At 43.3% G+C, this 17,805-nt stretch overlaps 1 protein-coding gene across 4 annotated transcripts in view; it reads left to right on the top strand.

Annotated features, from left to right (window-relative positions):
- Positions 1 to 2,966: 2,966 nt before the first annotated feature.
- LOC311237467 (protein O-mannosyl-transferase TMTC2-like) overlaps positions 2,967 to 17,805 on the top strand; it is a gene marked incomplete at its 5' end in the record, with an annotated part of 255,518 nt that continues 240,679 nt past the window's right edge. For all 4 annotated transcript variants that reach the window (XM_084325361.1, XM_084325358.1, XM_084325360.1 and 1 more), the window contains one exon: positions 2,967 to 3,049. In XM_084325361.1, the coding sequence (XP_084181487.1) occupies positions 2,967 to 3,049 (83 nt within the window). The remainder of the gene's footprint in view (positions 3,050 to 17,805) is intronic.

Genomic DNA, 17,805 nt, shown 5'->3' with positions numbered 1-17,805 from the left:
ACTGCCATCTCTGAGGTGCGATAACCTTTGAGTGTGTCCTGCACTGTGCTTTTAAATAGTACAGATATTGAAGATGTGCACTTTAACGCAGCAACACCTGGAGCCATCCATACCCATGTCCAGTGTCCTATAATAAGCTTTAATCGAACCCTGGTTCATTTCCTCGGATAGTCCGGTTGGTTTGGGGTGGTGTGAAAGCTCATTCACTCTTGCAAGTGAACCCTGCTGCAGTTCATTTGAGATGTGAATGCAAAGCGGACCAAAGGCAGGAAAAGACCCAAAAATCTAATATTTTTTTTATGAGAAGACTGAAACATATGTATATAATGAAACACACAATACAGTTTTTTTTCGATTGCCTAAGCATGATTTTGAAAACGGGGCCCGGTGTTTCAAAACACACAATTAGCACAACCACACACACAATTATCAGAACACATCAGATCCTTTGCTAAATTAAACACTTGTCAAAACCATACACTAATTTATAAAAACTACATTTTGTTACCATATGAAACACACGTTTCATATGACTTAATTCTGTTTGAACCAGTTACACACACTGCTGTGCTTAACCTAAAACACATTTAGCAATTCTACTTCTCAGTGATTAGAGTACTGTAAGTGAAGTACGCAGAGAATGTGCAAATATACAATAAATTCACCAAACACTACACAAAACCAATGCTGTGATGAAAATATAATTTATGTATCTACATATACCCAAAATCAATGATGCAGACTGATGAAAAAAATTACATTTTCTCTCCATATACCCAAATCAATGATGCAGACTGATGAAAATATAAATGTTCTCTCCATATAACCAAATCAGTCAACATTTCAACATGGAGAATCACAACAATACATGTCCCAGTTTTCATGCTACTATGTGCATAACACTGTAAGCTCAGCAAATATCAGACAAACATAAAATACTGTATCCAGTACAGGTTAAAATGACAGTAAAACAAAAATAAAATGGGAGAAAATGTATATTTTCATCAGTCTGCATCATTGGTTGTCTTGTGTAGTGTTTGGTGGATGTATTGTATATTTTCACGTTCTCTGTGTACAGTACTTCACTCTCCTTCCATTTTGGTTGAAGACAGGTGAACTCACCTGCTGCATTTTTATAGTGCTTAAACCTGATTGGTGTATCTACAATTAAGCAATGGTGTGTTTGTGCATCTGATGGCTGTGTTTAACCAATTGGCTCATATGTGTGGTAATTTGACATTCTGTGTCATAATGTAATGCAAGTGTGTTTAGTGTTTTGCAAATCACTGTGTATTGTTTTGCAAAAAGTGTGAGGCTGACATTGTAGGGGTGCAAATCTGGGCCTATATTTTGCTCCTTGAGTGTAAGGTTTTGATAATTGTGTAATACTTTTGATTTGAGTGTTTATGCAATTGAAGAAAACTGTAAAGACTAGAGATGAACTGTTTATTTCTTTTGTACATAGGCTGTGCATATGTTTGTTTGTTTGTTTATTTTCTTATGTGTATGATTCTTAACTGTGTTTTTATTTTGTTATTGGTGTATATGTATGTATGTATGTATGTATGTACAGTATATGTATATATATGTGTATATATGTATATTTGTACTCCTGTTGGGGCTTCTTGGACCAGATCAATGTTTTATCTGGCTAAATAAAGGTTAAATAAATAAATAAGAAACTGATGATTTGGTCCTGTTAACTTTGAATTTTCTATGGGGACTGCCCAGATCCCTCTCATGGACCTGGACCTCACTTTGAGAACCTCTAATGATTCTAGTTATTCAGTATTCATCTCTAATTACTCTAAAATTGCGTATTTCTGTGTTTAAAAAAAAAAAAAAAAAAAAAAAGGGGGGGGGCCCCACCCCCACCCCCGGGCTGAAGCCCCCAATGTTTTCTAACCCTAAAAACGCCCCTGGCGCACATGTCACATCTATCTAGGTCGTCCTCGGACGGGCCCTCCATCGGTGCTTCCAGTCATCCCGATCCTCCATGCATCTAGCTAGCTCGCCGGTGCATTCTGTTCCTGCATCTCTCCTGAGTACGTCCACTTAGGTTAATGTGGGACGTCCTCGTCGTGATCGATGCCCGTGTGTTGGTTCCCACAGCACAAGTTTGCTGGTTGGCATCTCATGATGTCTCTGGCAGTGACCTGCCAGCCTCATTCTCCTGACTGCCACTTTCTCGCTCACCTCTAGCACCCCCCCCCATACAAGTTTGCATTAGTGACATGCTCATCCCTGTTGATGTTGAGCACCACACACATCATTCTGGTGTAGCACCCATCCATGGACTTCTGCAGGGTGGGCTTCAAGGTCCAGCATTCACTGCCATACAAAAGGACAGACTCAACTGTTGCATGAAAGAAGTTGAGCTTGATTTGACGGGGGAGGTTGGATTTCCACACACTGGTCATGCCGTTCAGAGCCCTCCACGCAAGCACCTTCCTCGGTCTTTCACATGTCACATGAAGTGGCCAATCAGAGAGCGTCTCCGCAAAATGCGGCTACGAAAAAAAATAACGCGAATGAGCCGGTCCTCCATCAGGGGGAGGAGGGGCCGTGCGCATGCGCATAGTGTTGACACCACACACGGCTCGAGCCAGTTCCAAGGCGCGCGCCGCAGAAGATGCAGAGAGAGAGAGCGACAGCGAGAGCGAGAGAGGGACGCGACATGCAGCACACATGATGATGCTGAGCTCAGAACTAGAAACATCTTATCGTTGCAGTTTCTTCTCTGAATAACCGCGAACCCTCTACTGAACAAAATGGGTTAAAGGAGGAATAATGGCCGGCGATGCGCACACTTTAAGATACCGCGTGTTGTTGTACGGGCTCTCAGCGTTTCACCGGGACAGAAGACGGCACTTGACTCCGCTTCATCTCTCCCGCTCTCTTCTTCCTCCCGGTTCATCTCTCTCTCTCTCTCTTCTCCCGGTCCCCGTGGTGTTTGTTGAGACGAGATGATCACGGAGCTGCTGTGCGGCGCCGCGGCGGTGGCTCTCTACCTCAACACCCTGGACGCGGACTTCTGCTACGACGACAGGTAGGAGGCTCGCGCCCCCACCACGTGACGCTCATCATGATGACAGGTCAGGTTATGTAGGCTCCGCCCCCACCACGCTCCGTACCTATGGCAACATCATGATGACAGGTCAGGTTATGTAGGCTCCGCCCCCACCACGCTCCGTACCTATGGCAACATCATGATGACAGGTCAGGTTATGTAGGCTCCGCCTCACCACGCTCTGTACCTATGGCAACATCATGATGACAGGTCAGGTTATGTAGGCTCGCTCGTGCCCCCACCACGCTCCGTACCTATGATGACATCATGATGACAGGTCAGGTTATGTAGGCTCGCTCGCGCCCCCACCACGCTCCATACCTATGATGACATCATGATGACAGGTCAGGTATAGGCTCCGCCCCCACCACGCTCCGTACCTATGATGACATCATGATGACAGGTCAGGTTATGTAGGCTCGCTCGCGCCCCCACCACGCTCCATACCTATGATGACATCATGATGACAGGTCAGGTATAGGCTCCGCCCCCACCACGCTCCGTACCTATGATGACATCATGATGAGAGGTCAGGTTATGTAGGCTCGCGCCCCCACCACGCTCCGTACCTATGATGACATCATGATGACAGGTCAGGTATAGGCTCCGCCCCCACCACGCTCCCCTTAGGTGCATCATGTCAGAGTAGCCTTGGTTTCTTTCATTACTACAACTGTGTTGCAGGCTCTATGTTGACAAAGCACCAGGATATCAGGGTATTATGACCATTCTTATATTATGACCATTCTCCTAATAACTATACTCTCCGCCTCTCCGGGGTATACATTTAATTAAAATGGGGACGTATGTTTGAATTTGAATAATCTGGCGATGCCAACTATATCTCTCTTTCTCTGGTATTTGGGAAGCAACTGTGCATTTGTGTCTAGCATCACTTGATCACTTATAAGCCTATGAATTAGGCTGCCATATAAAACATGGATTATCACGGATCTGATATTTTTATTTGTAGCATGAGCTATAACTGGGATACATTTAAAATAAGCGACCAAATTCATAACATTCTTCAATAAAACATGCAATAGCAGGGGAGCTCCAGTAGCTCACCGCGTACCTCGAACGCTATTTCGGCGTCGGGGACAACTAGGCCTGCCACGATAACACATTTTGCTGGGCGATTAATTGCCCCCGAAAATATTGCGATAAGCGATATTATTGCGACCGGTTAGAGAATTTTTTTTGAGAAATTTATTTCCCAAAACTTTTATTTTGAAGCCCACCGCTCCGTCTTTTCCGGTGTTTGACTTTTATTTTGAAGCCCACCGACCGGACCGGAAGTATTGTTGTTATTATCCTAAGCAGAAACTATGAGCCGACAACATGACTCGTCCGGTTCTGTTTTTGAGCTAATGATAAAACAAATTGTTGGTGAACAACTACCTTTCGGTTAGTTTTAACGTTAGCTACTAACGTTAGATGCAGCTACTACAGGCAATCAACGATGAGGAGGAAGCGTCAAAGCAGTAATAGAATAGCTGTGGTGCGTAAGCACTGCAGCACGACTCGAAACTACCGGAGTGTTATAATAAATTAATTCATGTTTAACTTGTCCCCGTGTCCAGTCCTTTGACTAGCCCCACCCGTTCATTGTAAACAATGATGCATGTAATTGTATTAACGTTATTCTGTGTTGTACTTGTAGCTATGCTATACGTTGTATTTCGTTTGTTAGATATTTAGCTAATGTTGTTAGCATGGAATGAGAATCAAAGCTCTATCTTTCATCTTTATTTAGCAGTCCAGTTTCTCCGGGCAGTAGCGAGTAACTACTTGGGTCTAAAAATAGCTAACGTTACACTACAAATAATGCTACTTGGTTAAAAGGAGCAACACTATTGAGAAATGTCTATGTGGCGTTGCCCCACGGAGCTCCCGTGCTGTACTCTAGTAACGTCAGCGGCCCGCCTCCCAACACGGACAGTGACTGAAGGGGCACTGGTTCCGCCTCATTAAAACAAACGCGCAAATAGCAATTAATCGCGCCCGTCAAAATCATTGCATTCATTTTAATTATCGCAGCAATTAATCAATTTATTGCTTATCGCGGCAGGCCTAGGGACAACCGTGCGCGTCACGGATCTGGGGTAGCGAGTTCGACTCCCGGACTAGCCGTATTTTCTCAGTGTCTTTCCCCCGATCTATACCCCCATTCAACCTGTTTCTGTCGGTCATGCTTGACCAGAAAAAAGCGATAAACGCTAAAAGAACCAGCTGACTGGTCAAAGTTTAAAAAAAAAAAAAACATGCAATAGCATAAAGTTAAGTTTGCTTCGTCCTGCAATTATGAGGTTATTTTTCATAATTCTGGATCCCAGGGAAGCGATTAACACGGACAAGCCGTTGTTCTCGAGACTCGGCCCCAGTTCAGACCATTGAGAGGGGCGTCGTCTGGCCAGTGTCTCCCAACACCTCCTAGAGGTCACGACCTCTCCACATGTCACCACCACTCATTGACCCCTGTGACCTGAAGTGTATGGCATATGTGTGTATGTGAGTGCTGTGTGTGTGTGTGGGAGAGAGAGAGGGAGAGAGAGAGGGAGAGAGAGAGAGGGAGAGGGAGGGATAGAGAGAGGGAGGGGGAGAGAGAGGGAGGGAGAGAGATGGAGGGAGAGAGAGAGAGAGGGGGGAGAGAGAGAGGGAGAGAGAGAGGGAGATACAGAGAGAGAGAGGGGCGGGGGGGGGAGGGAGAGAGAGGACACATACAGAAGAGAAACAGACCATCTGTATGTAGGGACGTTTGAAGTTTGATACTGAAGGTGCTCCCATAGTCGAGCAGACTGTACACAGAGCAGACTCCGGGGAGGTCCGCGCGGCTCTTTGAGCTTTCATAGTCGAGCAGATCTCAGCGGACGTCCGCGGTCTATTTCCTACATTTCTCGCACCAGTTTTACTACATTTCCCACAAAAAAAGTTTTACGCACTTGAATAACAGGTATATAGGCAGCGAGATGCAATGTACCGTATAGGCTTGAGGTGGACAGCGCGTGGTGCTGAAATCAAACACGCATTGCATGAAATAAAAGCACCAGTTTTATTAAAAAATATTGGAAATATTTCGAAATAAAACTGGCAATTTTACACACTTCATTTAGAAAAGCCATTCAAACATCTCTCTTGGCACGGGGCGAGTGGTCAGAGTAAAATGCAGATCGGCGTCACATTAAATGCAGTTCGATGTCAACCAAAACGCAGAGCAGCGTTTTGTGTGACACCAAGTCAGCGGCGCGGATGTCCGCGCGTCAGAAAATAGTAGCTTCGCACCTGTGGGTCTGCTGTCCGCTGAGATCAAAGCTCAAAGAGCCGCGCGGACCTCCGCGGAGTCTGCTCTGTGTACAGTCTGCTCGACTATGGGAGCGCCTTGAGCCTGGCTGTATGCTAACCCCGCCCAGTTGTCCCGCCCCCCCAGCAGAATGTATGAACAGTCACTCATCCATCACGGTGTCCCCAGCCGGCCTCTGAGCACCATGCAGTGAGGTTGTCACGTAGGTGACAGATTACCCAGAGTGCCACATCCTCCCCACTCTGCCCGTGCACTCATCCCCACAGGTGACGGATTACCCAGAGTGCACTCGTCCCCGCGTTGGAAGTTCAGCGTCTACCGAGCCGTATCTATCAAAGTCACAACGATGATTTACTCCCGGAGGAACAGACATACGCAGACGCTTTGGTTCCAGGCGAGGGGGGGGGGGGAGGCGGGAATACCAATCAGAGCATTAACCTTCCTGGTCGTTCATCAAATAGTCCCCTTTCTAGAGGGTCAAGAGTTGCGTGCTCCCCGCCTCTCCTGGGGGAGGCGCGGTTAGGGGAGAGTTATGGTTGGAGGTGATTGGGACAAAGGGACTGTCAGGAGCTGAGTGGAGGCTCCCATCGGTCACGTCTGTGGACAGAGTCTGGAGGAAGCGTGCTGGAGGCTCCCATCGGTCACGTCTGTGGACAGAGTCTGGAGGAAGCGTGCTGGAGGCTCCCATCGGTCACGTCTGTGGACAGAGTCTGGAGGAAGCGTGCTGGAGGCTCCCATCGGTCACGTCTGTGGACACAGAGTCTGGAGGAAGCGTGGTGGGTGGAGCAGGGTTCGCACAAGGTCCTTGAAGTGCTTAAAGTGCTTGGTTTTTAACCAAAAAAAGTCAAGGCCTGGAATTCCTTGAAAACAGCTAATTTTTTTAACAAGGTGCTTAAAAAGGCCTAGAAATTCAAATCAACCATTCGCATTGAACGTTCTGTTCATCCATGATCAAATTGTTCTGCTTCAAGAAATATTTTTTTTTTATTTAAAGTGTAACTAATTGTCGGAAATTGGGTTTAAGCCATAAATATTGGATCAGTTTTTTTCCCCCTATAAAAAACAGCAGTTAAAAGTTAATTGTATCCTTTTAATAAATGCCCTTTTAAAATGAAAGATAATGCTTAGGAAATGCCTGAGTTCAATTTAGCAATGTCTGTGGGAGTCCTGCTGGAGGATAATTCTCATGTCCAGCCCAGGATACTGTACACTAGTTCATACTGTAGGTCGTAACACTAGTTCATACTGTAGGTCGTAACACTAGTTCACACTGTAGGTCGTAACACTAGTTCATACTGTAGGTCGTAACACTAGTTCATACTGTAGGTCGTAACACTAGTTCATACTGTAGGTCGTAACACTAGTTCAGGATACTGTAGGTCGTAACACTAGTTCATACGAGTTCATACTGTAGGTCGTGACACTAGTTCATACTGTAGGTCGCAACACTAGTTCATACTGTAGGTCGTAACACTAGTTCATACTGTAGGTCGTAACACTAGTTCATACTGTAGGTTGTGACACTAGTTCATACTGTAGGTCGTAACACTAGTTCATACTGTAGGTCGTAACACTAGTTCATACTGTAGGTCGTAACACTAGTTCACACTGTAGGTCGTAACTAGGGGTGGACGGTATGGTCTAAAATTTATATCACGGTATAATTTGAAGCATAGACGGTAACGGTATATATCACGGTATCATCGTTTTTGATAATTTTTTTTTTATTTTATATAATTTATTTATTTTTTATAAAATATATATATTATATAATTAGACTTGTACTTGTATTATCTGCGAGACGTCGCCACCACGCAACAAGCTCCACTGTCTGTGTGTACTCTAGTAGCCTCCAGCTATGGCCAGGATTCTCCGGAGCTGCACCTGGACCTATACTCGAGTAGCCTCGAGCAGAGCTACGGCCAGGATTCTCCGGCGCTGCACCTGGACCCTATTGGTCAGCAAGCCCTCAGCCCGAATACGCATCGAATCAGTGTTATAAGACATTGATATCAGGAGCTATCTGTAGCTACTGCTAGCCGGATATATAATGTTAATACAACGCCTCAGTGAATTATTTAGTTCAATGGGACATTTCGTTTTGAACGGTGAACTAACTTGCGTTAACGTGAGCTAACGGCTAACAGGTAGCACACACGTCTCTACTAGACTTTGTGGAGCGTTTGTTGATGTCAGGAGCTATCGGTAGCTGGCCGACTAGATACCGTTCGGTTAGACAATGCCTCATCATGTATTAAACTAAAAGTGAATAGTTGACTGGGTCATTTTGTAACGGTAGCTAAGCTAACGTTAGCTCAGGGAGACGCCGCCGTCCTCCCATGTCCCGTCCCACTAGACTACTAGACCCGTGTTTACATGCGTGCGGTAGGGGCTGGCACGCCCACTGCGCGAAGCCTCCTAAATAACTTTTTCCAGTTCGCACATATCTATTATCTATGACTAATTCTATCTATTTTTAGGGGCAAATGCGAGTGAAATAGTCGCGCTGTGGTTACATGACGTCATTGCTATCTACCGGTTACACGGTATAGTCAAAATCCATACCGTAGAGCAAATTCATACCGTTTATACCGTATACCGTTTATACCGTCCACCCCTAGTCGTAACACTAGTTCATACTGTAGGTCGTAACATTAGTTCATACTGTAGGTCGTAACACTAGTTCATACTGTAGGTCGTAACACTAGTTCATACTGTAGGTCGTGACACTAGTTCATACTGTAGGTCGTAACACTAGTTCACACTGTAGGTCGTAACACTAGTTCATACTGTAGGTGGTAACACTAGTTCATACTGTAGGTCGTAACACTAGTTCATACTGTAGGTCGTAACACTAGTTCATACTGTAGGTAGGTCGTAACACTAGTTCATACTGTAGGTCGTGACACTAGTTCATACTGTAGGTCGTAACACTAGTTCATACTGTAGGTCGTAACACTAGTTCATACTGTAGATCGTAACACTAGTTCATACTGTAGGTCGTAACACTAGTTCATACTGTAAGTCGTAACACTAGTTCATACTGTAGGTCGTGACACTAGTTCATACTGTAGGTCGTAACACTAGTTCATACTGTAGGAGGTCGTAATACTAGTTCATACTGTATGTCGTAACACTAGTTCATACTGTAGGTCGTAACACTAGTTCATACTGTAGGTCATAACACTAGTTCATACTGTAGGTCGTAACACTAGTTCATACTGTAGGTGGTAACACTAGTTCATACTGTAGGTCGTAACACTAGTTCTGTAGGTCGTAACACTAGTTCATACTGTAGGTCGTAACACTAGTTCATACTGTAGGTCGTAACACTAGTTCATACTGTAGGTCGTAACACTAGTTCATACTGTAGGTCGTAACACTGGTTCATACTGTAGGTCATAACACTAGTTCATACTGTAGGTCGTAACACTAGTTCATACTGTAGGTGGTAACACTAGTTCATACTGTAGGTCGTAACACTAGTTCATACTGTAGGTCGTAACACTAGTTCATACTGTAGGTCGTAACACTAGTTCATACTGTAGGTCGTAACACTAGTTCATACTGTAGGTCGTAACACTGGTTCATACTGTAGGTCGTAACACTAGTTCATACTGTAGGTCGTAACACTAGTTCATACTGTAGGTGGTAAATGGCTGCTTTTTGGTCGTAACACTAGTTCATACTGTAGGTGGTAACACTAGTTCATACTGTAGGTGGTAACACTAGTTCACACTGTAGGTCGTAACACTAGTTCATACTGTAGGTCGTAACACTAGTTCCAGGTGAATAGTTTGACTGTTGTTGCAAATTGATGTGTTTGTGCTCATTTCAATCTTTGTTCTTTTTCAAGGTTTGTCCTTTTTCAATCGTCTTCTTTTGGGCTAAGTTGGCATTACATGTATTTGTAATTATTTCATGCACTGTCCTTTGATATTGAGCTGATATCAGGCTTGGTATCTGCACATTTCCCTGATACTAAAATCCGATATCATGAGCCATGTCATATGTCAGAAATCAAAGATCTTTCTGAAATCTTGACCCATAGAAGCATGTTTCATCTCTCCAATGGAGAGAAATTGTATCGATAATTTTTGTCCAATGACACCAAAACAAATGGTCTCTAAGTCTATATGTTTCAGTAAATATATTCAGTAATGGATTGACTGGTACTCTTGCCTCAGTCAATACTTGAAGTTTACTCTGAATAAGTACCTGCAATGAAAAGTCCCTACTAACTCTGACAGCATGCTTGTTTATGTGTTGCATAGCACCTTCACCACCCTGCTGCCTCCTGAAGGCAGATCAGATGCCTCCGTGTCTAAACGTCCTGCTTGTTGAGGGGGTTCTGGCGTGTCTCTGTTTTCTAGATCATGTCAAGTGTTTTTCCTTGGCAGGGTCTTGCCAAGGGTTCTGTCGGCCAACGGTAATACCAGTAAAAGTATGTGTGTGTGAAATGGCCGCGCTTTACTGGCACACGAGCACACGGACCAGACATTTCTCTTTTTTGATGAGGGGAAATTGTTTTGAGTTTGATTGGTCCATGATTTGGTGATTTCAAAGTCAGCTTTTTCCTCAGATTTCCACAAACAGAAAATACCTAAATATGTTTTTGTCAGGTGTTATCACTAGCAGACAGAGTGTGTGTGTGTCTAGTGTGTGTGTGTGTATGTGTTTATACATTAATGTGCGGACCTATTTGAGTGAGGTATCTTACAAGCAGTTTGATTGATAGCTTGATGCACCACGGCCATAGATTGGAAAATGTATTTGCTGTGAACTCTGAACTCTCTCCCTTGAATATGCATCATTGGGGCACTTGACAGATGAGCATGATGCTGACACCCCAATGGCATTGTTTTTAATTTTATCTTATTTTTATAATGCCGCCTTTTGACAAATGTACCCAGTTGGTGGATGTATTAAAGCGGATGAATACGGAGCAATTCCACTTGACACCAAAAGCACAACATGAAGGACTCTTCTCAAGAGATACAGGAGGCTCCTAGGAAGGACAACATGGAGGAAATGGAATGCACCCTAGCGTCCGTGACCCCGATCTCACCCCAGGTTTGTATGAGGGACATAAATGGCTGCCACATCTCCTGTATACTGTATCTTGAGATTCTGATCCATGATCATACTTCCCTGATCAAAGCGGCTGTTTGAAATGCCCCAGTTTGTCAAAAGCAACAGTTGTGATTGAAGGATCAAGAAAAGAGAGTGGAGTTTGAGAGTAGCTCAATTCACCATAACCCACTAGTAACGCCACCACTACTCCCACTAGCGGTGGTGGCGGAGAGGAGGAGCCTTGCTGAGCTCCAGGCCATCAGGGACAACCCCTCCCATCCACTACACACAGACTTGGCTGATAGAAGGAGCACGTTCAGTGCTAGACTAAGACTCCCAAGATGTAGCACTGAACGGCACAGGAAGTCCTTCATTCCGACAGCCATCAGACTATACAATACATCACTGTTCCTCACTGCATCACTGAGCACAGGGTGACAGTTACCATCTTCCTGGACTTTAACTTTTAAAACAACATTGTTCAATATTACACTTACTGTACACTTACTGTAGATTTCTGTATATTTGTACTGTATATATTATATTAGAATGTATATACATAACATAGGAAATGTAAATCCCGGACAGTATTTTTTTCTTAGGCTTATTTTATTCTTTATTCGCAGGCTTATTTTTATTCTTATTTGTGACTTTGTTTAGTTACCTAAATGTCTACTGTTTACTGTGAGCGATCTGTAGTGCCAAATGTCCCTCAGGATGAATAAAGTATTTCTATTCTAGTAGGGGAGGTGATGCAGTGACTCAGAGTAAACGTCACAATCGTAGCACAGACTCACAGAATCTGTAAGGTTTCAACATCTGTTCCTTCTCTATATTGGTTTCTGTGGTTGACCCATAAACATATCAATATGAGAGTTGTCTTTCAGACGGGCCACCTTAATAATTTCACTCCGATTGTTTCTTGAGTTGGTGTGTCTATCTCCTTTTATAATGAGTGGTCATGGGCAACATACTGTATTGTGTAGCCTTCTCAAACACTGAGCTCTTAAAGCGTAGTGATAGAACATAGAGCAGGGGTGGCCAACCAGTCAGAGACTAAGAGCCACAATATACCAGCGTTTCTCAACCTTTTTTTCAGTCACGGCACCCTTCCTGTGTTTATAATAATAATAATAATAATAATAATAATAATAATAATAATAATAATAATAATAATAATAATAATAGATTGAATTTGTAATGCACTTGCACTGATCAATGCACTGATAAAAAAAAAAAAAAAAAAACGTCCCCCGCCCCCCCCCCCCCCGGCATTTGATTTAACGTTATTAGCTTAGCACCCTATATCTCGCCTTCCAGGAAATACCCCAGAAAATTGCGGTATATAGTTCATATTCACGACGCTATAAAATGGGAACGTATTGATGAACAAATTATTTATTTAGGCATATTGAAGGGACGGTTTATAGTGTCAATTGACAATGACAATGGACAGATAGCAATAATATAAAGTATAGATTTAGCTCTACAAACAGCCTCACGCTCAATGAAAGGTTGTTATGATAAGCTGGTTTTATAGAGTGAGATTAGACGGATCCCAATGGCCCCCGAACGGAAGGAAGTGGAGCAGCCAAAAGTGAGTGTAGTCTTTTGAAGGAAGAGACTCATGGCTTTAAAATTTCGAAAAACGACCCTACCCAGCTCACGCCAGCCCATGAATGAATGAATGAATGAATGAATGAATTTATTCACACACACACACGATACATTACATGTGAGTATCCTCATGTGATATAACAATGTCGCAAATTGTGTGCATGTGCCAGGTCTCCCAAGAAGCTATTTAAAGCTTTTGGAGGGAGCCTGAACACAGATATAAACAGAATATAAACAACAAAACAATAAACAAAAAACAAAACAAAACAAAATCAACACAACGTGGGTAGGTTTACACACCTACCTACTAACTGACATATAACAGAGATACATAATACAGACAATTGTATTCCTAAGTTATAATTTTAATTAGAGATATGATTTAAACAGTTCCTCTTTCAGTGATTTTTTAAAGGTTTTAAAGGTTTTAGTAATTTTCAGATTTTCGTCAAGCTTGTTCCAGATCTGTGGACCCCTGCATGCTATGCTTAGGCTAGCACAATTGAGCCTTCTCCTCTTGCCAAATATAAGATGCTTATTTCTTGTGTTGTGGATGTGCAGTGGTTGGCAGACTGGGACAAGCTCAGACAGTCTGTGATTCATGTTGTTGACAATTGATACATAATTGATGCGTTTTGATGAATGTTAAATTCAGCGAGCCTCAGGAGACCAAAGCGATGGAACAGATCTTTCTCTGATTTTTTGGGATTATCTCCCACAAACCTGAACGTTATTGCCATAAAACAGAACACAGTTAGTTTATCTACCTTTCTGTGAACATCTTGCAAAAAACTGTGTTGCAATACGATGAAAAATGGTGGAGAAATTTACATTATAAAAAAGATGGCAGAATTCAGTACTGTATCTACAAAACCTTCTGTTTAATCATCTTCCCTTTATTCATTTGCTTAGATTTTTCAGGTCTGGTAAATTTTAGCATGGTGTTAGCATGGTGTTATTCACAGTAAATATAATTGATATTCTCCTTTTGGTTCATTACAATTTACTCAAGCCTAGTAATATTTCTGACACTGGGAATACATTCCCTATTTCCCTGAGATCCATATATATCCCTAGATTCAGATACCAAGAACATGCAAATGGACAATTTAAAAAAAATCTGTAAATGTTTATTCTACGTCCTTATGGAATGAGTGACATAAAAAAAATATATATATTATAATTCATTTGAATTTTTTATTTTTTTTTTAAACTTTATTTTTTAGCGTTTATCGCTTTTCTGGTCAAGCATGACCGACAGAAACAGGTTGAAATGGGATGTAGAGCAGGTGAAGACATTCTGAGAAATGACGGCGGGTCCGGGAATCGAACTCGTGTCCCCCAGATCCGTGACGAGCACGGTTTTCCCCGACGCAGAAATAGCGCCGAGATATGCGGTGAGCTACGGGAGCTCCCCCATTTGAATTTTTCTTATGGATGGAAGAGCTACACATTGATGGGCAAAGAGCCACATGCGGCTCGCGAGCCACGGGTTGGCCACCCCCGACATAGAGACTCTGCATAATGTTGGTCACATGCAGAGCAGTCCAGATGGAATACACCGTCATGGAATAACAACAACAAAACATGATACAACCAAATAATAAAATAACCAAGGTCAAGGTCAACTTTATTTATATAGCACATTTAAAACCAACCGAAGTTACCGTAAATCCTCAAATATAGGACGTGTCTTGTATTTACCTCAGCTGCAAAGAGCACCAGGCCTTTATTCTGCTTCCTGCTTCTGCCATGCAAGCTGCTTTTCACTGTCGCTCCGTGTTTTTCTACCTATCGCTACCTTAATGATTTATTATAGCCCTTTCAACTCTAAATACTCTGTACGTTAACTCCCAGTTCCTATGGTACTTCTCCAGAACTGTGAATTTATTTATTTAGATTTATGACCTCAGTACTTCACCGAAAGGACGAGTAGCGATATCTCTCCGTGGGAGGACCAGCGAGATGAAGAAGTCTCCGTCTTATCAGCTACACACAAAGGACTATGTCGGGCACTGCTGAAGGCGAGGATATTTTATGAAAGGCGAGAATACTTCATAAAGACCCCGGCTGTAAGAAAACAAGACCCACCATCACCAGCTAAGTACCTAGCTTAGCTTCAGTTTAGCCTAACCTGAAAAGACAATAAATAAGGCAAGATGCCGGGACTCGGCTCTCCCACAGAATGTACTAGCTGCCTGAGGATGAGTAAGAGGATTGTAGAGCTGGAGGCTCGAGTTTCTATCCTGCACCAACAGGATGAGCTAATCACCCAACCCACAAGGATATGTGAATCAACTCAGACTACCATTGACCTCATACTGACCTCTGACAAGACCAAGATATCCAATAAAGGGGTTATAGCATGCGGGTTAAGTGATCATTATATGATATTCTGTACCCGCAAAAAGCTAAAACTAAAGGCTGGCTGTCACAAAACAGTCACATCTAGAGACCTCAAAACCTACTCTAGCGAGGCCTTTAACCTTGAACTGGAGAGTCTGGACTGGTCAGATGAACTCAATGGTACACTGGTTGAAGAAACTTGGCTTGGCTTCAAAACCAAATTTTCATCAATACTAAACAACATGGCCCCCCTAAGAACCACCAGGGTAAAAAATCGCGCTGAGCCATGGATGCACACTGAAATACTGACCGCTATGAAAGCCAGAGACAAAAAATGCTCTGAGTTTCGTAAAAGTCAGTCAAAGCTTACCAAAAGCACGAGCAGTGAACTCCAAGACCACGTGACTGAACTCAAACTAGAAAGAAACAGACTAAGAAATGACGTAAACTCCATGATCAAAACTGCTAAAAAAAATGTCATCAATGACAAAACCGAGGAAAACAAAAATAAACCACGTGAACTTTGGAAATTACTCAACAATCAACTAGGCTGCAGTAAAAAACTCAACCAGGTTCTCAAACATAAACATAAAGACGGACAACACGCTCATCACAGACAAGCTGGATGTAGCCAATTACTTAAACACTTTCTTCACAAACATAGCCACAACACTGGTAAACAAACTACCCTCCCACTCAGGGCAGTATGGGGTAGAACACATAGTAGCATACTACAAGAACCTAGGCGTCCACAAAGACGACTTCAAACTGGAAATAGTAACTACAGATGAGGTACTCAAAAAACTGAGCGCCCTCCAACCAAACAAGGCCACTGGCCATGACAACATCCCCTCCAAATTCCTCAGAGACTCAGCAGCAGCCATCACCCCAGTCATCACACACATAATAAACCTCTCCATAAAACAGGGACACGTCCCCAAGGACTTCAAAATTGCGAGAGTAACACCCCTGCACAAAAAGGGCAGCAAATTAGACCCGGGTAACTACCGCCCTGTTTCTATCCTTACATCCATCTCGAAAGTCATGGAAAAAATAGTATACGAACAGATCGAAAAGTACCTCGCGGAAAAAAATCTAATCTACGAATTCCAATCTGGCTTCAGAACATCCCACTCCACTGACACATGCCTTCTCTACTTGAACGACCACATCAAACAAGAGGTGGACACGGGCAAATACTGCGGCATGGTCATGCTGGACCTACAAAAGGCCTTCGACACTGTCAATCACACCATTCTGATTGACAAGCTAAAAGCAATTGGTTTTGATAGTTTATCAGTGAGCTGGATACAATCCTACCTGGAGGGGAGGGAACAGATGGTGGAAGTAAACGGTACACTATCCCCCCCCCCTCACAGTGAGCTGTGGTGTTCCACAAGGAAGCATACTAGGACCGCTACTATTCCTAATTTATGCAAATGACATGTCGTCAGCTTGTGACTGCAACTTGTTCCTGTTTGCGGACGACTCAGCCCTGCTGGTCTCTGACAAGAACAAGTTACAGGTTGAAAAAGCCCTCAGCTCGGAACTAGGCAAAATCTGCATATGGCTCGCCGACAACAAACTATCATTACACATGGGCAAAACAGAGTCCATTCTCTTCGGTTCAAATAACAAACTCAGCAAGACCGACGGCTTCTCGGTTACAGTGGGTGACAATATTATCACAAGGAAAGATGAAATTACCTACCTGGGTTCCATCCTAGAGGCTAATCTTTCCTGTGACAAAATGGCATCCAATGTAATAAAAAAAGTCAACCAACGAACGCGATTCTTGTACCGGATCTCCGCTCTGGTAAACAAGAATACCCTGAAGACTCTAGCAGGAGCACTCATTCAAGGGTACTACGACTATGCTTGCACCTCATGGTACCAAAGCACCTCAAAGGCACTAAAAAACAAATTACAAACATCTCAAAACAAGCTAGTCAGACTACTACTTGACCTGACTCCTAGAACCCACCTCACCCCTGCCCACTTTGACAACCTAGGATGGCTTAGAGTAGACGACAGAGTACAGCAACTTGCAATGGGCCTGGTCTACAAGATACACTACGCGACCAAGGTACCCATGTACATGTCAAAATACTTCCCAAAGGTCAGTGAATACCACGATCACAACACCAGAGGGAGCTCCACAAATCATGTAAAACCCAGATTCGGATCAAACAAGGGACTAAACACGTTTCGCAATTATGCCACATCAATGTGGAACGCCCTGCCTAAAGCTGTAAAGGAATGTGAATCACTACCCACCTTCAAAAACACTCTCAAAAAACACCTACGTGAGACTGCAATTCGAAACTGGCCCCCACAAATGTCCTAACCTAGTTGTACAGTAAATGACCAAGTAAGGCTTTGTCAATATTCCAATGTA

This window comes from Notolepis coatsorum (assembly GCF_963971535.1).
Source record: "Notolepis coatsorum genome assembly, chromosome: 1".
In the NCBI taxonomy this organism is placed as follows: domain Eukaryota; kingdom Metazoa; phylum Chordata; class Actinopteri; order Aulopiformes; family Paralepididae; genus Notolepis; species Notolepis coatsorum.
The sequence above is the reverse complement of the archived record's forward strand: the minus strand, read 5'-3'. Positions and strand labels throughout refer to the sequence as shown.